This window comes from Ambystoma mexicanum, chromosome 2q (assembly GCF_040938575.1).
Source record: "Ambystoma mexicanum isolate Mex_15411 chromosome 2q, UKY_AmexF1_1, whole genome shotgun sequence".
NCBI lineage: Eukaryota > Metazoa > Chordata > Amphibia > Caudata > Ambystomatidae > Ambystoma > Ambystoma mexicanum.
This window is the reverse complement of record NC_090924.1, coordinates 1,298,330,497-1,298,358,014: the sequence shown is the minus strand read 5'-3', so window position 1 is coordinate 1,298,358,014 and position 27,518 is coordinate 1,298,330,497. Positions and strand designations below refer to the sequence as shown.

Sequence of the window (27,518 nt, the reverse complement as noted above, 5' to 3'; positions counted from 1 at the left end):
CCCTGTTGAATCCCTCGGAGAGTAAATAAATACCATTTTAAAATAAACCATACAGGGGAAGAGGTAACACATACTTTGAGAAGTGGCAAAAGCTACGTTTAGGATACTATTCATCAGGGAAGGGTGCAGGAGAAAGAAGGAACGGGGATTGCAGGAACACCAACTGAATGCAGAAAACAAAGTTGGAAGAACAAGTACTTTATGGAGGAGCTGGGAGAGGAACTTTTAAGTGTAATGTGGTAAAAACACAGAAGCGCAATAGATTGACGGGGGAGGTGTTCAGGTAACCTGAACTCCTAAATCAAACTTATAATGAGAACAAAGCAGATTCTCTGTTGGATAGTAGGTTGAGTATGTAGAGGTTGGAAATAAGCACCCACAGTGTTAGGAATCTGGATGGAATGGAAGTCTTACACACTAGGGATATTTAAAACAGAGTCACCTACTTTTAGGTCTAGGAAGAGGGTGTGATTGATCAAATGAGGGATTATTTGTCCAAAACATCTTCCCAAATATGTAAAATAGAGGTCATAAGCCTGGTTGACACTACAACAACTGAAAAAGTGCTTGTAGATGAATGGCGGATGGGAACAGTAAAGACCACAGGCAGCAACAGCTTTTCCATTTCTTTCATTGAAAAATTTGCAGAAGTGCTCTCTCCATTCCTGACAAAGGTTTTAATAGTACTTTATAGGAAGAGGGAATCCCACATTCTTTTGACACTGTGATAACAGTGATCCCACAAGAGGGCAAAGACACAAAGAACTGGGGATTGTAAAGAACCATTTACCTTCTGAAAACAGATGTCTATATTCTTACAAAAGTCTTGGCATCCAGACTCGAATCCTGCCTGCCAAGATTTATTTGTATTTATTACATTTTATATAGCACTTTAAGCCAAAGCGCTGTACAAGAGACAACACAAGAGTGAATACATAACAAGCATTACATACAAAACATGAATTAAGTAACTGAGAACAGTATATGGAACAATTTACATGAGAAATATGTCGACATGTGTAGTATAGGACAGTAGCGAGAGAAAACAGTAAAGAGGTATTAGGATGGTGATTGGAAGAGGTAAGATTTTAAAGAGGGGCGGAAGGAGGAGTAGGAGGTGATGGAACGGATAGGGAGAGGGAGATAGCTTATACATTCAGATGTTCTATGGAAGACAAGTTGAAGGAGGCTGAGAGAGTGGTGTGCCGTGGATTGCCCTTATATCCTGTGCTGCTACTTACCTGCTGGGGACTGTACTATCGCTGCACTCTGGCCTGTAACTAAAATAATACAGGTTGCTTTTGTGCCTGTGGCTTCTAGCTTTCTTACTTGATGACCTTCGCCACTAGCCCTGTCGTGGATGGGGAGTCACTCAACCAACAAAATAAAACACTCTGCCAAGGCTGTTTTTATTTAAAAGATTACCCGTGGACAGCCTAATATCTTTATTGCCAGAATGAATACGACTTTTAAGAAGTTCCTCTTAAATGAAAAAGGGCAAAAGTATCCTCGTACACATTGGTGTTCTCTAAGGAAAAGAGGATGTCATGTGTCCCCATTTTCAAAAGTATTAGACCTTTACAATTTAGGATCATGAAAGCCACCAAACAAATACTCAGAACCGAGTGTGGGTATATTTAGAGAATCGTGCAGTGACCCCGGTAATAGTGGGGGATTGGCTATGGGTAATAATATCAGGGATCGAAATTGGTATTTGTTGACCAGGAGCAAAAAGCAGCTCCCGAGTATCGGGCATAACCAGTTAGGCAGGAGGTACCTCGGGGGCACCAGGAGCTAGTACATGGTGCACAGCATATCTGACTTTGGACAATACGTAAACTATAACTTTTTGTCCATTTTATATTATCCAACATGCTCTTAGTGCCCCTTGTGTGTGTTCTTTATTCTCCTTTATATGCATTCAGAAACGTACACTGTTAACATCACATAGCTAGGTTTCTATGACACCACTGACACAGGAGTCAAAAGTAGCTACTGGTAGCTGTTGGTTTCAAGCTAAACAGGCTCCTCTTGGCTGCATAGGAAGGACACAAATAAGCCCTTTAGATAGCCTTTCTTATTCAATTTAATCTAGTACCCCCGATCAGAGATGAGAAAGTAGACCAGCAGAGATTTTAAAATGGAAAGTATGTGGGAGTGGAGTTGGTGGGACAATAATATCCCTCTCAGAATCAGATATTGAATTGGGGCTAAACAGGCTGCCTGTATTACATTATCTTCAATTAAAGGGGGTATTGTTGGCTCCGAAAAGATTGGCCTAGTCAATAGAAATGTCACTCCTGTTCAAGAGTTACTGGAAACGTTTGAAGGTAGTAAGGGTTGATCTCCAAATTATTCAAAGTACTGGGTTCTTCAGATTATGATGGTCACAAAAGACATAGACAGGCAGGCCCCCATGTTAAGCAACATACCAGGACTTTTTACGCATGTAAATCTTGAAAATAGGTGTGACCACAAAAGTGATGGGTGGAAGGTTTCTAATGAATCTGAACCACTGGCAATTGCTCTGGTCAACCTTCCACACCACCGTTTTTTAGCCCGTCTGCGCCATTACAAAAGGGGTCCAGCCATATGCAAATCAGTCAGCTGCCGCCACCAATGGTAGCAGCCTAGCCCGAACTGCTAGGCCAGGTCCCCTCTGCACAGAAAACCAAGCAAACCCAGACATGTTTCGGGCCTTGTTGGACCTCCTCAGTGAGGTGCAGCCTGGTTCCCTATGGTGCAGCGAGCAAGTTACCATATTCATTCTAAACCTTCCAGCCATCACCTCTTTTGTTTTGCTATTGTCACCCCGAGTGGGCCGGGCATGCTGGGCCTAGAGACCCAAGCTACTCATCACTGATGACGCCGAACAAGGCTGAAAAATGTCTGGGGATGCTTGTGGTCTCGTGCAGAAGGGATGTGACCTAGCAGTTCGGGCTGGACTACCCCTTTGGGGGTGGGGCCAAGCCTGATTTGCATATGGTCTTTCCCCTTCTGTAATGGCTTGGCAGGCGAAGAAGGATGGTCTGGAGGGTTGCCCAGAGCAATGCCAGAGGTTAAGATTAATTCTAAACCTTCCAGCCATCACCTCTTTTGTTTTGCCTGAATCTTGAAAATACACCACCTTTTATAATACAACACCTTCTATCTCTTTCTTTATTTAAGAGCAGACAGTAGGTGGCTTGATAGAAACCAGAACATCTTGATTTTTATCTGCCTGGATGAAATCGCAGTCCGTAGAGAAACAGAGTGAAAACAAGAATTACACTCTCTGACCTGTGTGCAAAGAGCTTTTCAGAAAGACAGCACACAGTTAGATAAGAAATTGTTCATTTCATTCTTTCTGCACTTGCATTTTCTGAATGCTCACAAAGCCTATTAGGACCGCCTCTCTCTTTCATTGTTCTATTTGCCTTTCAGTCCCATGTTCCCTCCCTGTTGCCCTGTGGGCACTTTGAAACACAATTTACTGATGTAGAAGCGCCTTACAAATGCAAAATAAATAAAATAAACTTCTGCTGTGTTTTGTGTCTGTGGTTGCTCATGGAGACGAACATGTATGCATATTTATTTTCCTATCATGTTATGGTACTGTCAGTAAAACGATGGAAACCTTAGTAACAATTGGGAAGGATCCTTTATAACAAAGAAATTACTTTTTTTAGTGAATGTCTGCTTGCATTGCACAAAAGTATTTTTCTGAGTTCCTGCGTTGTGCGCATTTAACATCAAGATGCATCTATGCTGTGTGTTCATACTGTGAGAAACCTAGGGGTATTCTATGTAAACCCAGAGAATCCTCTATTCAGGTGTGCTGGGGACGGCCATCACTTTTAAATCCCAAGCCTGGGGGTGGGCGAGGGAGGATCAACTGGGTAGGTGAGATTGGGGCTGTCTTCAGGAGAATACACTAGGAGAGACGTGGTATCCCAATAGGACAATAGGTGGAGAAATCCCAGAAGCCTTTGTGGGCTATGCAGGCCCCATTATCCATAACACAAGAGCGAGACAAACGGATTATCCCAGAGCAACTCTAGGGAAAGGGGGAACAAGGTGAAACAAAAACCGTACCTCAAATCCAATGCTTCTTGATCCTTGCCCCTTTCAGATCATGGGAAGGGTTACACAGGCCAGTGCTTGCACATCAAAGTGGGTAATATAGGGACTAATCTAATACAAAGAGATTTACCTTTGGTTTACTTAAGTAGGGCCAAGAGGCCTTCCCCTATTCATTACCAATCACCTGGTAAGAACATAGCCTGTCAATGTCAAATCCCATCTTACCCCATCTCCCCCTTCCCATTTACAACAAATACTGAGACGAGAAAGAGGTGACTAAGAACAGTAAAGATTACCCATAGGAATAACATGGGGAAAACGAGGGAAACTTATCGTAGAATCAACTCAAAGTGTCCTACTAATAGAGTCAGACAGGGTCAGGAATTTGACAGTTACCATTCACACCTGACTCAACTGGACTAGTATAAATGGTGTGGTCTGACACAGAAGTATGAGCGAGTAGGAGAGCGAGCTTAGAGTAGAACTGAGACACCAGAGTTGCCCAGGATCAGAGGCCAGAGACCGGATGCAGAGACACTGAGGAACTGCAGTGAGACAGACAAGTGTGGCGAGGGAGCCGCGTCTTCAGGGAGCAAAGAAGGGTCCGCATATATGATGTGGAATTTATACCGCGCCTGTACACACGTGTTTCTAGGTGCAACAAGACAAGGAGGGGGAAACAAGGGAGGACAAAATAACGATCTTACTAGGCCTTGTGTCATTCAGATAGCGCAAGTGCGGGGAAGGGAAGAAGTGCCACGGGGTGGGGGGAGGGGAGAAGTGCCACGGGGTGGGGGGAGGGAGGGGACTGCAGTTAACTCACAAGTGCAGCCAGCAGGTGGCTCAAGTGCACAGAGAAGAGACTGTAGGGTTACAGATACAGACCCTTAAGTGCTGGGGATCCCGGAAGGCAAATGGGAATGCACGAGCCTGGGCCCGAGTTCAGACCACCAGGTGACCAGTGCGCAGAACAGGTGCATCAGTAGGGGAGAGGAAGAGACAAAGAGGAAGCAACAAGGAAGGTCTTGAGTTGCTTCCGGAAACAGAGGTGGTTCTGCTCAAGTTTGAGAGAGGCAGGGAGCCTGTTCAAGAGGGAGGCCCCAGCCGAGGAGATAGATCTGCCCCCAACTCTCTGCTTGGAGAAAGTCTGACCCTCAGAGAGTTGGAGGTGGATGACCGGAGAGTTTGAGAAGGAAGATGTTTTGGAAGAGAAGGTTGGAGGTAGAGGGGTCCCAGGCCCCAGAAGGCCTTGTGGACAATACAGAGGGTCTTGAAGTTGATCCTTGCAGCCATGGGGAGCCAGTGACGGGATCAGAGCTGGAGAGAAACAATCCCTGGGCTTTATGCCCAGGACAAGTTTCGCAGTACTATGAGAACCAAGAGGTGTGCTGGTCTCCTGCAGAACCAGTGTATGCGAGTGCTTGTTCCCCAGAGCCGGTGGGACAGTGCAGGAGTGTCCGAGGGGCATGCGATAAGACCCTGACCTCGGAACGAAGTGCCCCATGGAGCCAATGTGCCCCAAGGAGCCGGAGCACAGAAATCAGCCCTGTGAGTCTGTATGCATTGCAGAGCCAGGTTGTGAAGAGCGCGATACATAGTAACACTGGAAACGCATAAGAAAGAGGACCGTGTTCGTGGGAGTGTTCAATTGAAGCCAACGCGAAGACTACAAAGAGGGCAAAAGACATTGATACAAGTCAAGTTTAAAGGATAAGTACGAAACTAGGAAGATGGGCGTGTGTGCAAGAATAAAGAAAGTAAACTTGGACAATATAGTAATTTGAATGCAGAGGGGGCTAGAAGCCAGTGGAAAGGGGTGCAAGAGGAAGGGAAATGGAAAAGGTGCCAGAGGAACAGAAGGAAAGAATAAAGCAACAAAGGGTGCGAGTGACATAGAAAGACCGAAACAAGCACAGAGGTGCGTGGTAAAGTAGAAGAACCGTGCAAGAGGCACGACACACAAAAGGAGAAAAAGACAGTGCAAGTGTGCACGACAAAAGGAAAGGAGCACACACAAAAAAAGAAAGAGGGTTAGCGCCTTAAGCAATGAGCAGTACTTGTCCTAAGAACTGACGTAAAGAGTTAAAATATCCATCTCAATTGTTTAAAGGTTCGGGAAAACACAAGCCAGCAAACATGCATAGGGTCTTGAAAAAGAATGCTAAAACTATCAACAAGGAAAACATTTCCTAACACAAGTCTTTCTTCAGTGTTCTGAAATGCCAACACATGTTCAGGGCGAGGAGAGGGCTAATTTAGTTTTTCTCATGATCAATAACTTTATACGGCCATAAAGCAATAAAAGTGCATGAAAATACAAGACAACACATATTAATATAAAACAAAACAAATCTAAAATTTAGCAATAGATCGCTGGGCAGAATACAATCAATGCTACCTCCCACCAGGGCTAATAACATTGTTAGTTGTCCTGAAATCCCTTTCCCAGTTGCTACCCGTGCAGCAAACAGCTTTCAAACTAACAAACTTCTTACGCCCCTGATCTACTACAACTCCTCTGGGACCACCTCCCCAATGGCAGTGCATTGTTCCCAGATAGCATGGAATCAGGGGACCTAGCTATACCCGGGCAGTCTATTTTGGAGTCTGGTGCAATTTATAATGCTCTCCCGCCAAACAAAAAAACTGCTGCATACCATATGCAGCCAGTACAGGCTATTATTTATCAGCATCTCCCTAGGTTATTGTCATTTCCTGGATATTTTGGGAACTTGATGCAAATAAATCGTGCCTCTCCTTGGACCCTGCCACAAGTAGATCTACGGGCCCAAGGGCAAGTCAGATAGATGGGATTGCTTTGTACCACATGATCAACCCCAACCAATTGCTTATTAAATAATGGTTTCAATCCAGATGCCTGGATAGGTTCCCTAGTTATAGGCTGTTCAAAACCGTGTGTCTCTTTACTCGATGTTGGCAAGACCAGCGCAGAACAGTCAGTCTTATGTTTGGCCATAGCTCCAACAGACCCAATGGATTCTACATTTACACAGGCTGCTACCAACAGTGTTCCTTTCAGGTGCAAGCCACTTCAAGCACGGGCCAGTTTGGGAAATATTGGCACTCCCATTGGATGTAGACCCCCATGTCACCCATACCACGATCCTTTACAATTGGAGGCCCCCACAGGACAGCCCCCTTCTCCTGGGTTTTTATGAGGGCCAGTAGTAGCGTCTTTACTTCCCCAAGTTCTGACAAGACAACTCGGCAGTCACAGCTACAGGATTTACTTGGTCCCTCGTTGTGTGGGCCACAACTGGACTGCATAAGTAAATCAGTTGGTATTAGAGTACAAGGGTGGATGTACCCCTGTGGTAGAGTGTAGACGGGGTGGTTCCTGCTTTGGCCAGGATCTGTGGATTGAGGTTTATTTATGGGTGCTATTTCACTGGAGTGGTGCTGCTTGACCTCTGCAGTTTCAGGGTCAGGAAGTATATTCAACTTAAACTGAGTGAGCTGAGGATCTGGGTCCAACACGTCCAACAAATCCATATTTGGTTTGAACCCCCTAGTAGATTGAAATGGTGTTATAATAATAATAATAATAATAATAATAATAAATGTCTTATATAGCGCTACACACCCATAGGTCTCAAGAGCGCTGAAACAACAGAAGACATTATTATCCCACACAATGGTACTCATTTTATAGACCACGGAAGGATGAAAGGCTGAGTTGACCCTGACAGGATTCGAACTTGCGACAGCAGGCTGCACCCAGATGTCAGGGGGCGAGCGCTTAGATCTTTGTGCTATCTGACCGGCTTTAGTGTCCTTATCCTTTAGGGTCAATTAGGCCCTCCAATATGGGTAGCGCCCCCTTCCCCAAGGTTGAGTTCAAATTACAAGAGGTGGTGCAATTCAAGTCGAAGAGCCCCCTTTTCTACAGCATGCTTCGATTCATCCCTGGGGACTATGCCGATCATGTCTGTAGTAGTTTTATCCCCGGGTATCTTGATAGTCATGGGGTCCATGCCCAAGAATTGGTTAATTTCTATGATCAGAGAATAAGCCTTCCCCATACTTTTTGTAGAACTTGGGGGGGGGTATTTCTTTTCAGGGCAGAGACAAGCAGCCGGGGCCACCATCAGCTTGCTCTTAACTGTCAGTATCCAACGTTAAAGGTCTGCTTGGTCTTCCCCCTCCAACACCCTTTCCCCCGCGTGCTTCACTATGCGGGGGGAGGCTGGGAAAGATGAGGAATGGGGGCGTGGCCAAAGGAGCTTCCTGCGCCCTTTCCCCAGCTGGCTTTTTTTTATTATTATTATTATTTTTTTTTTTAATACAGTATTCAAGTCACCCTCCCCATTGTGCACTATTTTGACGTCACAACACTGGAGACTGCATTCACAGTAGATGGATACACTGAGACAGCCATTAAGTCAAGATGGCAGGAATAAGAAATTGGCACCTGGACAGTAACTCGGAGGCAAGTTTCACAGTAATTAAAAACGGTTTGGTAGATACCCCAGCATATTATTCTTGTTCATGTCCATTACAAGCGGAAGAAAAAGCCTGAGAAGCAATTTTTAAAACATGCCATGTGGCAACAATTGTGAAGCTAGGGGTGGGAGAAAGTTAATCTTGTTTTTCTAGCAAGAGCTCCTAGAACTCAAACATTACTATTGTAGCCTCGACAACCCCTTCAAACCGCGTTTCAGACAACCCACCAATGCAATTCTATGCATCAAAAACATGCCACATGTGAAAATGCGCCTATGCTCAAACTACATATAGCAGAATATGTGCTTTTTCATTTATGATAATTACCTGCAGAAAATATGTCCATTGCACGTTTCATATCCCCTCTGCTCCGTTGGCTATTATTTGCCAAGTCCACAAGAGGAGTAGAGGCATCTTTCAGAGACTCTAGGTCAGTGGCAAACATACTGCCCTCAACAAAACGCTCTGGGGCAATGTAGCAGGTCCGTCTGCGTGAGGTGTCAAAGAAATAGTTGAAGTCTGCTGGATTATCTTCTGGGAGATACGTCGGCTTAAAACTGGCAAAATCAGTTAGAAGGACCCAGTTCCAACTTGTCACCATAACGTTTTCTGTCTTGATATCTCCATGGCGAACACCAGATTTGTGTGCTTGGTCCACGGCAGTCAATATCTGGAAGGCCAACCATCTCTTTTCAATGTTGTTAAGAAAGGGCCGGGTGCTGATACGATCATAAAGGTTGTCTCTCACGTACTGCCGAAACAGCATTGCAGCTTTTTCCGATAAGGTGCTCTTCTGGAATGGTAGGCAGTTCTGTGCTGAACATAGTCTTATTTTTATCTCCTCAACTTCCTGCTTGTATCTAGGGAGCGGGAGGGAAGGGTCCTGTATTGCAAACACTTTCACAGTCACAAGGCCTTCTCTGTGCTTGGCCCGTGCCACTTTGAAGAAGCGTGTACTCCCAAGGCTTTTGTCATATTCAAAGTCATGAATATCAGAAAAGTAGCTGTCAACAGACAGGATTTGAGAAGGAGCAATACCTGCCAACTGGTTTCCCATGGCGGCAGCAAGTCTTTACGGAGCAGTCAATACCGGATATGCCTGGAAAATGAAGAATAAAGACACAATCACCACATGAGACATTGGTACAAAGAAGCATCAAGTAGACAGACAATCCAGAATTGCAGACTTTTCTGTTATTTGCTTGGAACTGTATACCAAAAAATCAACAATAAAGGGCTTAACATTTTATTTATTTAATTTTGCAGTTTTTATAAAGAGCTACTTGCCCATAGGCCTCAAAGCGCACCAAAGACAAAACAGGACAAACATAAAAAATTGCAACGGAAGGGGAAATAAGAAGAAACTGATCGAATCTGAGCGGGTCTGTGAAAAGGGCAGTCTAGTCTGGGTCAAGATTGAACAAGTGAGTTTTGAGACTTTTCTTGAACTCGTGAATGGAGTTGGAGTTAGACTGCCCAAGTTCACACAGGAGTTTATTCCAATGTGATGGAGCCTGAAGGTCAAATGTTGACCCGCCAAAAGTTTTAAGATTATACCTAGGTTGAATGAGTTTAAGGGGGTCAGAGGAGCGCAGACGGCGAGCAGGTGGAAGGGTGGTGAGGCGGTTGTTCAGGTATTGCGGAGCTTCACCATGACAGCACTTTTAAGTCAAGGAGAGTAGCCTGTGCGTGACACATTGTTTAATGGGAAGCCAATGAAGACTTTGTCTTGCATTTGTGACATGATCCATCCAGGTGAGACCATGGACAGCTCTGACTGGCCCATTTTGAGCTACTTGCAGGGCCTGAAGATTCACCTTTGATGTCCCTACCAACAGACACTTACAATAATCAAGGTGGGAATTAATCAGAGCCGTAGCTAGGAGGTATCTATTTTTTAAAGAAATGTATAGGCGAATCACAGGGAAACACTGGATGCAACAGCCAATAGTACACCAATTGAATAGAAACGTTTAAAATGCATTTCCAGATGTAGTCCTGAGCCAGAGCCTCCTTAGATCCAGACATGGCACCTTTGCTTGCTTTAACAGGTACCAGGGAGGACAAGACACTTTGGGCCTCATCACGAGCTGGGCGGTGCAGTAAAAATGTGGAGGTAATAGCGTTACTGCCGTATTACTGCACCGCTCAACTACGAATTTCGGGGAAAGTTGGAGGATTCGCCTGCAGCTATGAGCTAGAGGTAAATCCACTGCTGTTCTGCCCATTTCTGGCCCGATTACAGTGGCGCAATTACCGCCGTAGAAATTCCTTCAAATATGACCTATTGAGTCCTATGGACTCAAATAAATTGGGCTAATAATACCGCCCGACAAAGTGACAGGAACAGTAATTAAGTTGGGTAAATCTACTGGAATACTGCCCAACTCGTGATGAGGCTCTCTGGGTCTGTGTACTGTTCACTCGATCATTTGAATGTGCAAGGGGAAATGTACAGCTTTCCAGCCATCTACAACCAAACACTGTTCCCAGATGCAGATGAGGAAAAACCAAATTGAAAGTTCAGCTTGTCTCCATCAAACACATTTCATATGCCAGTCAGTCCCTTCCGACCCCAGACCTGCACCTAAAACATGCGACAAAGTCCTCTTCCCTCTGCCATGCAGTCGTGGGGGTGTACCTCCGATTTCCAGAACCCAAAGTAGGCCCACCACTTAAGAAGCAAATGCACGTTTGTCTGTAAAGCAAGTTTATGGCCCGGGAGGTGCTAAATGATGCCATGGAGTGAAACTAACCAGCCTCAGCTCGAATCACACAGAAATCTACCATTATATACATTTTGCAACAGTTAACACACTCACACACAAAGTCATCCCTTTGTACAGAATTGGTCAAACCTATACAAAGAAATCTGATCTCCTTTAGTTCATACCCTCTCCTTGGACACATTTAACTACCATCCCCTTTCATCATATGAAGTACGTGAATCACATATGTTCTGTAGGGATGACTAGGACTATAGGGAGGACAGAGTATATACATTTCAACCTAAATTTGAAGATACCTGTGGGACACCTTCCAGGGACTCCAGCATCCTCTCCAGTCAACTTGGACGCAGACTCTGCACCAGAAACTCACAAGGGATACCCAAAACGACAGCTCAGAACAGCACCACACCAACAGAAATGTCAAATATCAGCACAGGTTTTTTTAATGGCAGATCAAATGATACAGAAGGGGAAACCAGAGACATAACAAAACATGTACGATTTCTGAACCCAGACGTGCAGATACCTCAACACGGGTCATGAACTCAGAGGAAAGAGGCAACAGGACGTCCCGCCATTGACTGGGATTCTTCAAAAAGAATCACCTGATCAACCACAAAGAAACAACAGACAGCAGGCAGAGGAAGAATCTAGTCATCAATCTTTCTAATGAAACACTCACTGACTTGGAAACCCAAGTCCTTAATAAAGCACTATCATTTGCACCTACAGTTGGGACATATCTAATTGACTTTCAAATAGATATTTTCAAATTTACAAGAAAACTGAAACTCAGGAAGTTTTTTGCACACAGTCTCGAATTATAATCTGCCAGCTGACCTGCCACCCAAGAGTGACTTAACCATCTCAGACATTGAGAACACACATCTATTGCTAGGACAAGACACAGACATTAGCAAATTACAAATATGTGAGGAATTTGATTTGAGACCAAGAAATTTAGAGAATTGGCACCAGACAAATGTGAAAGCATCATGAAGTAGACAGACAACTGAATTAAATGTTTGGGCTATAAACTTTTATTCGACACAAAAAGGGTTGGAATAAGGCCCAACTTGCCCAATGCCAAGGTGGGATTTCCCCACCTAAATAAAACGAATGATAGTCTGTTTCAGGAAGTCCAAAATAAATGTCTGTCTGTGTCCAAACCTATACTTGCCCTCACATCTAATTGTATACAATGTGCAGGGATATCAGCCTCAAAATCTTAAGTGTTTGCACTTAGTTTATACAGGGGTTTTCCCTTTCCCAAGATTCAAAATATTTCACAGTACAAAAAGGGGGTTCCCTTCCCCAAGCTTTCAAGTCTTTAAACCTTTCCAAAAACACAATTCCTTGGGACACATCCCAGCTCTTCTGGTTTGTTTATCTTTCACAAATGGCACAAAGTTCAGTTCCTTAAGTTCAGTTCACACAAGATTTCCTTTATATTCAATCACATGCTTCTTTGCAAGTATTTTAAGTGGCTTTTCCATAGGTGGGTGTCCTTGGTCTAGGCGCAGTTGTTTACAGGTCACGCAACCGACACACCTTACTTGCCTTTTGCACGTTACCACGGTTTCAGCTCTACACTGGTGCTCGATTTAGTCACATCTTTAGGATTCTTTATTATTGCTTGTTTTGCCACTATTCACTTGCTGCACTTTTATATACTCTTATGGCTCTTGCCAATGCTTGTTCTACACAGTTCCTTATATCGTGAGTTTCCACAAAACTGCTTCCATTCAGATCGGTAATCAACCGATCATGCTTTCATTCAGATCAGTATTCAAAAAGGTTTGCTTCCATTTAGAAGGGCATTTGTTTAAAGTGTTCAGAAGTCTCACATGCTCACCTGTCATACCGGTGTTCCTTTTCCTAGGTTGACTCACCGGTCAGTGCTTACAGCGTGTGTCTCTCAAATTCACACTTGCACATAACAGCTTTCTCTTCAACAAAGAGTACTACTTGCAAACCAAGGGTGTCGGTATAGGGGCAAAGCATGCACCCTCTTTAGCCAACCTTTTCATGGGCCAATTCATCACCTGGCGTAGATTTGATATTATAATGATTTGGCAAGGCACTGAGGAACAATACAAAGATTTTGTAAACTACTTGAACAAGAATTCCTCTGCCCTGGAATTAATCGTCCACAGCGACAGAACATGCATGGGCGTCCTAGATTTTTTATATATTACACTCCCGAACAAGTTGTCATAAGAAATCCACTATAGACAATATCCTGGTGGGAGAGTTTCATAGAGCGAAAATAAACTGTAGTCAGGAATGTGATATAACCAAAAGATTTTGCAAAGGGTACCCAAAAGATTCTGTAACCAAAAGCACAGAACAAGATTACTATGACAATCTACATGATTACCAAAACTAGGGCATTGAAGAGACATCAGAATTATCTCTAAATATTCAAAAGACAAGACCAGGGTTCATCTTCACAAAAGCACCAACTCTTAGAACCAAACCTAGTCCATCTTTTCCGAAAAGACACTCAAGCAGCAACTAGTACAGACAAAGATTGGCTCAAGGACCCCTACAAAGGGTTTTTGAAGTGTGGGAGTTGCAGTATGTGCAAATATGCCTACAAGAACACTGGATATATTCAATAATTGGAGTGGGGAACAAGTATGAATCAACACATTTGTCAACTGTCAAACAAAATTTGTCGTTTAGGGGATCATTTGTGTCAGCAACAAGCTCTACATTGGGCGCACAATCTGTAAATTGAGAATACGTATTTGGGAACACATCTGCAGTCTCGGCAATCAAGACCAAAGACTGCCACTATCCAATGATTGGCAAGAAAACCATCAATTAGAGGACAAAGGAAACGTATAATTTTACAACAAGTAAACTGTGGCAAGCGAGGAGGTGACCGCAAGTTGCTTCTACAATATGGAAGCCAGACTTATTTGCAAATTACAAGCACTCACTTTGGCCTGAACAAAAAGCATAAAATGAATGTGTTCTCATGAAAAGGGCTTCTGCTTTTTTGCTAAACATGATAAGGCTATTCCAAACTCTATGTACATTAATGACCCAGTGAACAGACTATATCTGTATAAACTAACTACTGTTCCGATTGTTGTAGCTCATGCTACGGAAGTGTATAATTAGGAAAATCAATAGGAATTTTCAGCTGCAAATATACAAATGCCTTTCCTAACTGTATATTATCAGATGACCCACGAAACAGACTATTTCTGTATGAATGACCTTTTGCAAGCTGCTTGATAATTCATGCCAATCTGCTATAAACAGAAATAAAGACTGCAGTATGATTTGCAACTGACATGTGCTTAGAATGTACTTAAAACACATTAAATGTGCCATTTACAAATGTAAGTATGACTTGAAACTGAAAATAGACTCCTAATCCTCCCACAATAATCCATGCTAATGTACTATGAACATAAATAGCGTATGTAATGACTTGCAACCGAGAATAGTCTCTTAATTCACTACTGTAACCATGTGACATGTACAGTATCAACAATATAAGGATCGAACTGTATGTAACCATTGGGCCTCATATACTAACAAACACACAACAGCCTCTCAAGTCACACGTTTTGCTACTGACATCACCCAAGTATATATAAATTACAATAAAAATGGCGGGAGGCAGGTGAAAACAGGAATCGCCGACTGCGGCCAGGTGTACTATACAGAGGACCATGATAATGAGATACTCCGGTAAGCACAGACCCTCTGCTAGCTAATGACAGAACTACTTGCTTTACTATGTATCAGCTTTCCATCTGACCTAGCTTAACCTCTATTCTTTGCAGACTTAAAGAATCTGTGAGGTCATTTTATGGAAGTGTTCTTTTCTTTTTTCATTTTTCTTTTTGAATTCTTGTCTTTTGTTTTATTTTTTATGTTCCTTCTTTTTCAGCGATATGTTCAAATGATTTTGTAAAAATGTAAAGGTTTTATGTTTTGTAAAAGGTTCATATTTAACTAAACACAAATAAAAAAAAATAATATTAAAAAAAAACCTTTTCTATCTATCAGATATCCATCTGACCTAGCTTAACCTCTATTCTTTGCAGACTTAAAGAACCTCATCATCCTTTGAAGGAGAACTTTTGCAGATAACCATTAGGAAATTAATCTGCATTAGCTGTGGATTATTATTGCGCCTAGTAACACTTGTGTACAGTCGCGGTATAAATGACATATCAAATCTGTATTTAGGTGAGCTAACCCACACTTTATTTTATAGCACCCACTGCAAGCTCTATTAGATTCATGTTCTCACCTGCCCATTTTTACTTTACAGCCCAAGACTACTTTTGCTTTAATAACTTTCGATACAAATTAAGAAGTTAACAATTTTGGTGAGCATTATTACTATTCCTGCAGAACTACTGCACTACTCCAACTCCAAGCATAATCTCACCATCCTCTCTTGTTCATTTCATTAGATTCTACAAGGCATAAAATAAGCAGCGTTGCATATCAATGTGCTATGCAATTCTGTAGGTTCGCTATTTAAATTGAGACTTGTGTAGCACTGCTACCCATTTAAAAGATCCTTTTCAATAAAAGCACCGCTCTTCCTGCATTCCTCTCTTGCATTCAAGGCTTTCTTCACCCTTTGGTCTCTGTCCAATGCAAGTTCAAAGGGGCTAAAGGTGAGAGTGCAAAGTGCCAAAGACCTGTGTGGGAGTGATAGGCAAGAAAAGTTCTTTCTTTTTCAAATAACTGAAAACCAGAAGTAATCTGGATGTATTAAGCATACTATATCCTGTTTCTAAAGACCAGTATGTGTTTACTTTATTTTTTTAAAGACAATCCTGCAATTCATTATTTTCCCGAAAAGGTACAATGATACATAATTCTTAATTACAGTATTGCTAAAGTAAAACACGGCATTGTCTCCAGATGTGGCCCTCAATCAATCAATCACTTACAATAAGCACGGTCACCAAAGGCATCATGATGCAGTCAAAGATATTCGCGAGAAACTGAGGCAGACGACAGAGAAGGGAGATTGATAGGTTTTAGGTTGCATTTGAAGAGCTAAAAATCATTGATCAGCTGTAGCAGAAGCAGGAGCGAGTTCCAAAGTTTGGGAGACGCCACTGAAAAAGCTCTTTCCCCAACTCGCTCCTTGCAATACCTGGGGACACAAAAATGTACCCATCGGCAGATCTCAAGGAGCGAGCAAGACAATAGCTTCACAACTTCTCTTGGATCGCCGAGCAGCCTTTCCCATTAAGGGTATGGATCATACAAGAAGCTTTACCATTTTACCCGAGCTTCCACAGGCAACCAGTGTAAAGACTGCCGTACCTTTGAGATATGCTGCCTGAAAGGAATCCCTTCCACCAGTCGAGCTGCCGCAATTTGGAAAACTTGCAAGCGGCGTATGAGATAGGCAGGCTGAGAAAGGTAGACAGCATTGCAATAGTCAATGCTGCCATTTAGACAGGCTGCTACCACTTGGGTATGAAATTCTCTGGGAACGAAGGGGAGTACTTTCTTCAGGTGTTTCATTTTCCGAAAGCCAAGACCACAGACTGAGTTTATCTGGCTGTCCATGGTAGGCGAGGCAGATATCTTAATGCCCAGGTTCCAGACTACTTTAGCGGGCTCTGGTAATGGGCCTAACGCAGAAGGCCGGAAATCAGAAATCCAGCTTGCAGAGGCTTCCGGTGGCTCCAAGATCAGAACCTCTGTCTTCCCGTCATTCAGTTTTAGCCAGTTGGCTTCCATCCAACCTCTGATGGCGTCAAGACAAGAGCTTCAGTTTGAATTCTGTTTCCATTTGGCCCGGGCCCAGCCTTAACAATATCTGGCCATCATCAGCATATGAGAAGACTTGGAACCCAAACGACCGAATGAGCATCAGCAGGGGAGTATATACAAGTTAAAAAGCAGTGGGGACAGAGCAGAGCCCTGCAGGATCCCACATGTCATCGCAACTGGAAAGAACCTATGGGGGCTGCCGGGGGGGGGGGGGGGGGGGGACAATCTGTACGCGGGAGAACAAAAAGGCATGGAACCAGAAAAACCCACCCCTTGTAGGATCCCGTGATCAATAGATACCTTCTGTACCACCCTCGTCCCTAATCATGGTGATATCGTCCAATACTGTTACCAGCACCGACTCCGTTCCCATCATGGGACGAAAACTCATCTGGCAGGGGTCTAAGATGTTTTGCCCCTCTAGGAAATCCCTCAATTGGGGGGTAACCACTGCTTCCAGCACTTTCATGAAAAAGGCAGTAATGAAATTGGGCAATAGTTGAAGACCGAGGCGTCCAGTGATGGCTTCTTAAGCAGGAGGATCACCAGTGCTTCTATTAATTTAGAGGGGATTAAGCCATGCAGCAGCGAAGAGTTCACCACCTCTGCAAGAATCACTAAGAAACCCTCTGGCGCCTGCTTAAATGGCTCCAAGTTCTAATAGCAATACATATTGCTTTCATGGGTGTGCAGGGCTGGAATGCTCTGCGTGAGCCTTGCTGGCTCTGGTTTAAGGTCTTTCAGTGGCCCTGCCCTCCCCCGAAAGTTGTATTCAAAACAGTTGACATCAACGACAGGTGAGGGCCATCATGTCCACCAACGACATACTATGTATTTAGTCTCCAACTATGACTTTCCTTTAACATTGTGAACTTTTTCCATTCATCAAACTTGTGAACTTCTCCTTAGACAGAAAACGATGAGGCAACCATACAATATACGGGACACTGCCCTGTGCCACACCGGCTGCACCCAGTTGCACAGAGTCGTAGACTGAAAACTGTTTTCAGAGCTTTTTTATCATATCTATTTATTTGTGTCCATTCATGCAATTAACCTGTACGTTTTACAGACGCTCATCTCACTAATCTTACTTCAGCGGTACAAAAAAAAAATCTATATTGTTGCGCATTTTATGTCTTCGGTAGAAATAACTTCTGGTGACATTAGAAATATCAGTACAAAACTGCTAATCAAATAAGTTTGTTTCCAAATAACGAACATTTTAATTAGCAAACGTTGATAATAATTTTCTGAAAATGAATTTATGCCTTCTTCTACAACCTATTACTGAGACCACCTGACAATTCGGAAAATGTTCTCCTTCATTAAATAGAACAACACATATTGGTGAGGGTTGGTTCCTTTAAGCCAATATAAGAAGCAAGATTCCTGAAAACCTAATGGCTATTCGAGCAATTTTTGCCAAATTAATACCGGTCATTCGAAATCTCCTCAGTGACTATTCATAGGATCATAGTAGGACCTGCTGGCACTATCAAAACAACTATTCAACTAATTCACAATATTATTTCAATCCACGCTGACCTAATTTACACTAATTATGAAGGCACACCCTTTGGTGCATTGGTATGAGTGGACTGGTTATTAAGAAGGCGCATTTGTGTTCATCACAAATTATGCATCTGGGGCCTGGTCCATTAATAATATGTAATCTACAATATAACTTAACTTATCTTATCTCTTCTTTTATCTTCCCTTTCCTGTCAAATATGATTTACTTTCTATACAAACATTTTAATTTATTTTTAATTTGGTTGATTTTAATTGGTCCGGCACCTTCTCTAAATCCTCCTTCCAACATGGCGATGTATTTTTAACGATGACCATGGTCTGTCGTACTTCCCTTCGCTCTATCGCTAACTGACAAGGCACCCTAATCTCAAAAACTCTCTCTCCTGCATCTTCGGCATCCTCAAACAATTGATCGTTGGACACGTCACTTAACGATAAGGTAATGCGATGCACAAGACTGTCTGTCACTCTCTGCCTTGCTCATCAGTGCCTGAAAGAACCACCCGGTCCTTCTTAACCACTGCTTCTAAGAGAATCGTGACCATGGTGCCTGCTGCTACCTCTTGCAATTGAGCAGGCCAAAACAAAAATTTAATCGGTATACGCCATGTCCGGTTCTCAGATTACCAGGACCCAACTCAACACAACCCTTACTTCATAAGGAAATAAAGCTGAATGTACAGGCACCCCCTTGTCACGCTGTCATTGTAGCATGCATGCAAAAGCGCTGCCTCTCAACGGATACAAACCCTAGTCGTACATACTAGATCTTCCTCCTTGAATGCGATCCGCATTTGAAGTCTACTAAAGAGATCTCTGTCCATGAGATTCACTGTGGTATCTATACAATACAACAAGGGAGCAGATACATTTTGTGTACTTACCTTAATACGTAGATCCTCTGTGTAATGAACGAACAGGATAGCCCCAGAAAATCCCTGTGTGTCCATAGTTTTGCCTGACAACCGGAACTCGCCTTCCTTGATGCAAGATTTTGTAGCCCTGTATCAACGATTTATGAAAACATTTGGTCACCTATCTGTACACCTATCCAGGGTTCCTCTTTTCCGGATCAGTGGTAACAGACAGGACTGGACACATCAGAGATCACTGTGAGCTGTCCTAATCCAAATACATATTGGCCCCCGGGGAGCAGGAAAGGATTCCCTTCAAAAACACTTGCATCCAGTTTAGCAAGGCACCGTTTCTTGGGGTAAAGACCTTCTCTCATACCCGTGCCAGTGCCTGTGCTGGCAAGGTTGGTTGAAATACATGGGTCTGTGCAGCCCCAGGCACCGGGTTCTGTTCAACCCATACCTGCTGCGATTGCACAGAACCTAGGGCATATGGCAATGTCAAGGTGTGCATTTGCTGGGCCTTGAATGCCGACCCATCTCCCTGGATGCCAGCCCATCTCCCTGGGCCCCACTCCTAAGGCTCCTGTCCGTTCCTGTCAGTGCCTTGCCATGATCTGGCACCACTTGCCGGAATCCTCAATAAAAAGGCCCTGCAAGGTCGTATTTTCATGCATCGGCCCGCATGACTGTCTTCCACAATCGTGTTTTCACGCGAGAACTGCTACCTAGTGGTTGCCTCAGCGCCACTGAACTGACTTCCAGCTGCCTTCCAAGTCATCGATACAGGGTCTCTGCATTCTGCCTTCACTCACTGTATCCCCCTTTCATGGATACTAACTACTGCATTGCTGTGCTGCACTTCCTGTGCCATTCCTCTAAGACTGTTCATGTGATTATGGTTTGTAGCTTGTGCCTCCTTCCTGTAACGAGAGTAGCTGTCTGCTTGAACATCGTTTGTAGCCTGTGCTCCCTTCCTGCACCAGAAGTACCCGTTTGTGTGAATCATTTATAGCTGTGCCTCCATCCTACTGTTTGCCTTTACACCATTTACCCATTTGGCCTACTGTGCCAAGTGAATCAGGTACAGAACTGGGCTTTGCAGCATACTTGCTGAAATGTGTTTCTTTTCCGCTTTAACTAAAATCCGAACTTGGCTGTGTACTTGCTGTTACTATTCTTAAAAATCGCCTCTTGCTGGGTGCACAACTGCTACTTACTATCTTTATCACTGACAGTGTTTGCTGTTGAGTACATCCTGCATTAACGTCCTGCAGGTCCTAACCTGCCCTCAGTGCCCCCGTACCCTCTGTCCCCACCCCCTGCGTTTCACACCTGCACTCCCCCCCCCCCCCCCCCACCGTCCACCTGTCATAATGCCTACCTCCAAGGAGGCAGGCCGGGCCCAGCAACCCCAGAGGCAGACATCATTTTCCCCAGGGAAGTCTCAGCGGGCCCAAGTCGGGGCCCTTTGGACTCAGTCCTGGCGCCTTAGGCGCCAGGCTCATAGAAGAGGATATGTGTTTAAGTGCTTGGGTGCACACTTACCTGATGCAGACCTTGCTGCTTCATCCAGGCCCTCTTGAGGCCTGAATGGGACTACTTTACCTGTAGGACTACTTCACCACCCGGGTGTGGTCGGGGAAGGATACATACCTGATTGGTGGAAGGATACATACCAGGAACTTCTTCCAAGGCTATTTAAACCCCACCCGAACAGCCACACGTGCTTCGCGTTGTTCTGCACCTAGCAGCTGGACGCTCACCGTGTCAGCTCCTGCATCCTGACTTCAGCCACGCCTGCCAGCACCCTGGAACACCTGCAAGGGGAGAAAGGAAGAGAATAGGAGAAGAAAAGCCCTTACCTGCTAAATCTGCATCCCGGAGTCATTTCTCCAACGGCCCTGAAAAGGAAGACATCATTTTAAAGGCATTTTGTTTCGATCGCTGCAGCGCTGCATTTTACTCACCTTTGCAAGGCACTTCCATCTTCAGCAGCGATCTTCCGGATTCAGCTACGCCCCGGCGCCTAGAGGAAAAAAGACAAGAACAAAGGTGAGAGGGAGAAAAGGAATAAGGAAAGCTCAGTTTCCTTTTAAGTCTTACCTGTTGGATTATTCCCACTGCATTTCGGGTCCTGCCGCTTCCTGGCATCTCCGGACCCCGGCCCCTATGGGGAAAAAAGACAAAGACATTGAATGAGCGAATGCAAAGACATTACCTGAGCGCTCATCCAGAACTGTTTCACTTCGGGTCGGCGCCAGGGGAAAAAGACATAAGCATTAGCGCTTGCTGCAATTAGACAACGAACATTATTATTAAGCTTGAACTTTTGAACAGAACTTTTACAGCGCCTTACCTGAACAGTCAAGCTTACCTGAACTCCCATCAATCCTCAATCCAGTGAAGTAACTGGGTTTCAACGCGCCCCTGCATCAGAGCAGGATGGAGAGCTCATCCTTCCAAACCCTAAGGTGAGGCTTCACGGGGAATCGTGGAGGAGGTATCGCGGAGGGTTGGAAGGGAGTAGGAGGCTTGAGCATTGTTCCACAGTTGGTAATACTCCCTTTTCACGCACAGGAGGGTATCCAACGAGCCAGGGAAGCCAGAATAGAGGGGCCCTTCCTGTCCATCTTCAGAGTTCTGCGCCTTCGACGCCGCGCCTCCGTGGGAACCAGGTGAGCGTTACACCTCATGCCTCAGTATATCAGTCTGGTAAGTGTCCTCCTCACCATTGCAGCTAGATATGTCTCTCCTATCTTATCTAACTGCTTCTCTATTTCCGATCCCTCTCCTATCACTAAATCTGGCCAGATGAAACTTAAGAAAGACATACTGGGCTCCAACCTAGGCCTTTCTATTGCAGACACCTATGTCATGGCTACCAGAGAGACTCTCACAGACATCCTCTTTGTCGTTACATCACCGACCTATGGACCCAGTACATGATCACCTTTTTCTGCCCCATCGCTTCTTCTTCCATTAATGGTGGCACCTGCTGGGAGGTCCTCCTTCACCTCTTCGCCATTTCCAGTGTCATCATTAATGTCTATCAGAATGGAAACAAAGATGGCAAGCTACTCCATATTGCCACGCTTAACTCCTGCTCTGCTGTCAAACACTCTTCTGACAATCGCAACCTCCTTAAACACATGGCTCTAGATGTACTCGCCATCACAGAGACATAGTTCAAGGACAGCTCTGTCACAAGCTTTGACACACTTCTCACTTAAGAATACAAGATCCTCTCTGTGCCCAGGCCCAAGGGTTCAGAAGGGGGATTGGCGCTGATCTTCCCAGAATGGATTACCTGTGTCCATCAACCCCACTCAGGCTTGCTCCTCAGAGTGCCTGGTCTGCAGGCTCTTACTCTCTCCTAAATCTCCTCTCCTTATGGCCACCTCCTAAATCTTCACTCCTTATGGCCACCTTCTATCAGCCACCTGGACAGTCCCCTCTCTTCCTCTCAGAATGGGATGACCTGGCCTCCTCTCTAATCTCCTCCTCTCAACGCCTCCTGCTGGGGGACCTCAACATCCATCTGGACTCTGCGGACTCCTCAGGACCTTCCCGCAACCTATGCGATTCTCTCTCTCTCTCCATCTACCTTCTAGCTCCGCGTACACAGCGTGCCACACTTTGGATGCTCTCACCTCTACTGACATCCCTCTCACTACCTCCCTCTCTTGGACGGACCACTCTCTTCTCTCTTCACACTTCTCCTTGCATCAGCACACCCGGCGCAGCCACTCGGTTTCTAAATCATCAGACCCATGAAAAAGAGTGGCAGCGGCTGACTTTGCCTCCAGCTACTATCTACCTCCTACTCCTGCAACTGACTCGCACCCTGACACAGCCCTCGCTAACTTCAATCTTTCTATCTCTAACACCCTTGATACTCTTGCCCCCGTCATGAGGGGCTGACTGAAGCCTTCCAAAAAGTTTAACTCTTGATACGACTCTGACCTGGCTGCCCTTAAATGCAGGTGTGGGGCAGCTGAGCAGAAATGGAATTCGTCAGGCGGACCCTGACAAACTGGCCTTCCACCTCCTTCCGCCTCCTTCAAAGGCAATATCGACTCTGCATCCACACCAAGAAAAGAGTCTTTATACAAGCCTGCATCTCTGCAGCATCAAACAACATGGCCAAACGTTTTAAAGTCTGTAAAGAACTGGCCAATCCTGCAGCAGCTTCCTCTTCTGTCACACCTCCCAGGACCTTTGCTCAGACCAGGATGCACACTTCACTGCAAAAAGCCAAGACATCCTTTCCTCTCTCACTTCCACACCACATCATACAGCAACACCTCTGGGGCCTCCCTTGGCCCCTCCCAACACTTCTCCTCTCTTCTCTCACTCACTCACTCACTCACTCCCACCACACCTGATGAGGTCACCAGACACATCCGGTCTATGAAGGCCTCCTCCCCTCCTAAACCATCAATGACAACATTGATTCTCTCGCTCCAGCCTTGGTTGATCTCTGCAATCTCTCTTTTGTCACTGGAGTTTTCCCAACTTCTCTTAAGTACTCCCTTCAGCACCCTCTGCTTAAGAAAATCTCTGCAGACCCCTCCATTCTGAGAAACTACTGCCCCTTCTCTATCACCCCTTAACTCACAAGACCTCCACCCCAAAGCTCTCCTTCTCCTCCTGCACAGTTCCCGAAGTGACCAAGATTATTCTTAACATGAAGCCAACTACATGTAAGGGTGACGCCTGTCCCTCCAGGTTGCTATTGCAGTGCCTCAATACCATTGGGCCATGGGTCACCAAACTGATCAATCAGTGCTTTCTTGAGGGTCAGGTACCAACAGACCTCAAAGAAGCATGGATTTCTCCCCTTCTCAAGAAAGACAATCTAGACCTGTTTCAGCCCAAGCACTATTACCAGATTACAAATGTCCCTTTTTTACTTAAATTAATGGATCGGGTTGCCTACCTTCAATTCTACCTAAAAATTAATTGAGGAAAATGAAATCTTAGGGCCTCGCCAATCTGGCTATCGCGCCCGTCATGGCACGGAAACTGCCATGCTCGATTTAAAAGCTAATTTGATGTCCATTATTGATTGTGGCCATCCAGCACTTCTTATGTTGCTGGATCTTTCAGCCACTTTCGATTTGGTCGACCGCGTGCTCTTGGCATACAGGCTACAATCTCTTGTCGGCTGCACTGAGTTAACTGCGCAATGGCTGGTCTCCTTTTTTGGGTCCCGTAATGCTTGCGTTGTTATCCATGACGCCTCTTCCAGTCCTTCTCTGTTGACCCGGGGTGTTCCCCAGGGATCCTAATTATCTCCTACACTCAACATTTATATTCTCCCTCTTCTCCTGCTGCTTGATGACTTGGGTGTCTTGTATATGAACTATGCTGATGACATCCAGGTCAACCTTGAACTCTCAGGTTCTTACTCTGTTGATTCGCAGGCAATTACTGCTATCTATTATCTTATTCAATCCCGGATGACCCAGAGCTCCATGGCCTTGAATACAGACAAAACGGAGATTCTTATAGCTGCTTCCAGCCATATGCTAAAGAAGCTCTCCTCTGATTATGTCTCACTTCTAATTGCTAACGTCTCCATTCCTGTTGTCCAGAGTGTAAAAACGCTTGGTGTCACCATTGACGCTGAACTCACCATGAGATCTCACATAGCCAAATCTCGTGCCTCATGCGGTTGGATCAATAAGCAGCTCTGCTCTTTGCGCCCGTTTCTGTCTGTTAACAATATGTCTATTCTTGTCTCAGCTCTCATCAAATCGAGGCTAGATTATTGTAACAGTCTCTTGGCAGGCACGGCTCAATCCAACATGGCCGCCCTCCATGTCACACAAAACGGTGCGGTTAGACCTGTCCTGGGTATTCCAAGGCGCCATCCCATCACTGAAGCCTGACAAAAACTACACTGGCTGCCCATTAGGCACAGGATCTCTTAAGATCCTTAAGATCCTTACACTCACTTTTAAGTGTTGGTACGCTGTTGCACCCAGTTACCACATGGAATGTATTCAGCGATACGTCCCGGGACAACCTCTTAGGTCACTGAATAGGCTAGGCTCTGTCAGCCTCGTTTCTGCCTTGCCAAATTTGGGAAAACCAGGCTCCATGTCGTTGCCCCAGTCATGTGGAACTTCATTCCACTCCACCTTAACTCGTCCACCTCTCTGACTGACTTCAAAAAGAAACTGAAGACCTTTCTTTTCACAGCCACTTTTCTGCACGTTCATTGATCCTTGATTTCTTCCTTCTTCATCTGTCTGTTTTTGATTTGTTGTGCGCCTTGAGGCCTGTGGGCGATTTGGTGCTATATGAAGAATGAACATAAATAAATAAACTGAGCAAACTCCTGGAGAAGCTGGCTATGTCTCAGCTCACAGTCCACACTGAATCTGCTGGTTGCCTCCATGACCATCAGTCTGGCTTTAGAGCACCGAGAGGCACGGAAACTGCTCTTCTGAACACCTTTGAAGACCTCCTCTCAAATCTTGACACGAATACTCCCTCTGTTTTCATTCTTCTTGACCTCTCCCCTGCCTTTGACACGGTAAACCACGTCTCTGTGACACTGTGGGAATCACAGGTCAAGCTCTGGCGTGGTTAACCTCCTTCCTTTCCGACCAGCCATCCCAGGTGGAACTTGGGTCTCTTCTCTCTGCTATCACTCTTTCAACCAGTGGCGTTCTCCAGAATACTAACCTTTTCCCCTGGTTTTTCAATCTCGACATGGCTGCCCTGGCACGTGCGATTGCCACTTTCACCTCTATCTTCCAGTGTTATGCAGATGACACGCAACTCTCCTTGAGGCTACCCTCAGCTACCTCCTCTACCTCATTCATATCCGAATGTCTGTCCGCAATTCAGTTATGGTGTGCTGCAATCAACCTCTGCCTCAACGCCAGTAAGATTGAGATTGTTCGCATTGGGACTCCTGCTCCCGCCTTCCCACCCTCACTCTGGCCCTGCGTCCGCACCCAACTCGGGAGGATAGCTCAGGAGCAACATGCTCGCCTTAGAAGTAAGACGGCACGGAGCAACACAGGTTCGATCCCCGGGTCCGCGCTTAGAAACGTCTGGGTATTAAGTGTGTAATAAATAACCCATCATATCATATCACCTCTGAGGCAAAAACCTTGGGGCCCATCATCGACTCGCTCCTTCTCCACTCACATTTCGGCCATTTCTAAAAAGTCCAACTACCAGCTGCACCTCCTCAGAGGTACTCTTCCTTTTCTCACCTTGCCCCAGTGGCTCACTGTCTTCAGAGCCCTGGTTCTCTAAAGGCTGGACTACTGCAAAAGCCTCCTTCTCAACCTCCCAGCCTCTGCAACTCACCCAGAACAGAACCGCAAGATTTATGCTTGGCCTCAAGCCCAGGGACTGCATCTCTCGGCGCTGAAATCCCTCCACTGGCTCCCCTTGGCTGCAAGGATCAAGTTCAAGACCCTCTGCATTGTCCACAAGGCTTTCTGTGACCTGGGACCTACCTATCTGCGACGTTGCCTACCCAATTACTGTCCTTCCCGAGCCCTCCGCATATCTACCTCCTACCTTCTGCGAGTGAGCCTGTTCTCCAAGCAGAGATTTGGAGGGAATCTTTATTCTCAGCAAGGGCCTCCCTCTGGAATAGCCTCCCTGCCGTCCTCTGTCTTGAGCCTGACCTCCTTAAGTTTATTTCTGAACTAGCTTGGCCTCTGCCTTTAGTCCCTTCTCTGTGTTCTCTTTTCCTTTTCTTTCCCCATTTTACAATAATGCACAACATGTGCCTGAATTTCCGGCCAACCCTTGGCCTCCATTCCTACTACCTTATCCAGATCATGCTGGATTTCCTTGGGGAGTCCCTTTTTAGACATAGGATAGAAACTAGCCACATTCTTGTCCCATGCTTCTCCAGTCTCTGCCCTCCACATCTCCTGAATTAACGGGATATGGGTGGAAGGGTCATTATCCAATTTCATTGTTTTAACCAAAATAGAATTTATATCTGGCATATCAGGATACATAACCCGCAGGGCCCCCATACCTGCGCCCTGTAGTTATTGAAGGTTGCTCCATCATGAGTGTTCATATTCATCTGAACTTCCGGATACCCCGAAGGCCT

The 27,518-nt window shown here is 45.1% G+C and overlaps 1 protein-coding gene across 1 annotated transcript in view; it reads right to left on the bottom strand.

Moving 5' to 3' along the window:
- The window catches only part of PIK3R4 (phosphoinositide-3-kinase regulatory subunit 4), a 1,130,409-nt gene that overhangs the window by 1,089,362 nt on the left and 13,529 nt on the right, over positions 1–27,518 (bottom strand). Inside the window, exon 2 of the mRNA XM_069648735.1 lies at positions 8,854–9,625. Coding sequence (XP_069504836.1) covers positions 8,854–9,583 — 730 coding nt within the window. The 5' untranslated portion in view covers positions 9,584–9,625. The remainder of the gene's footprint in view (positions 1–8,853; positions 9,626–27,518) is intronic.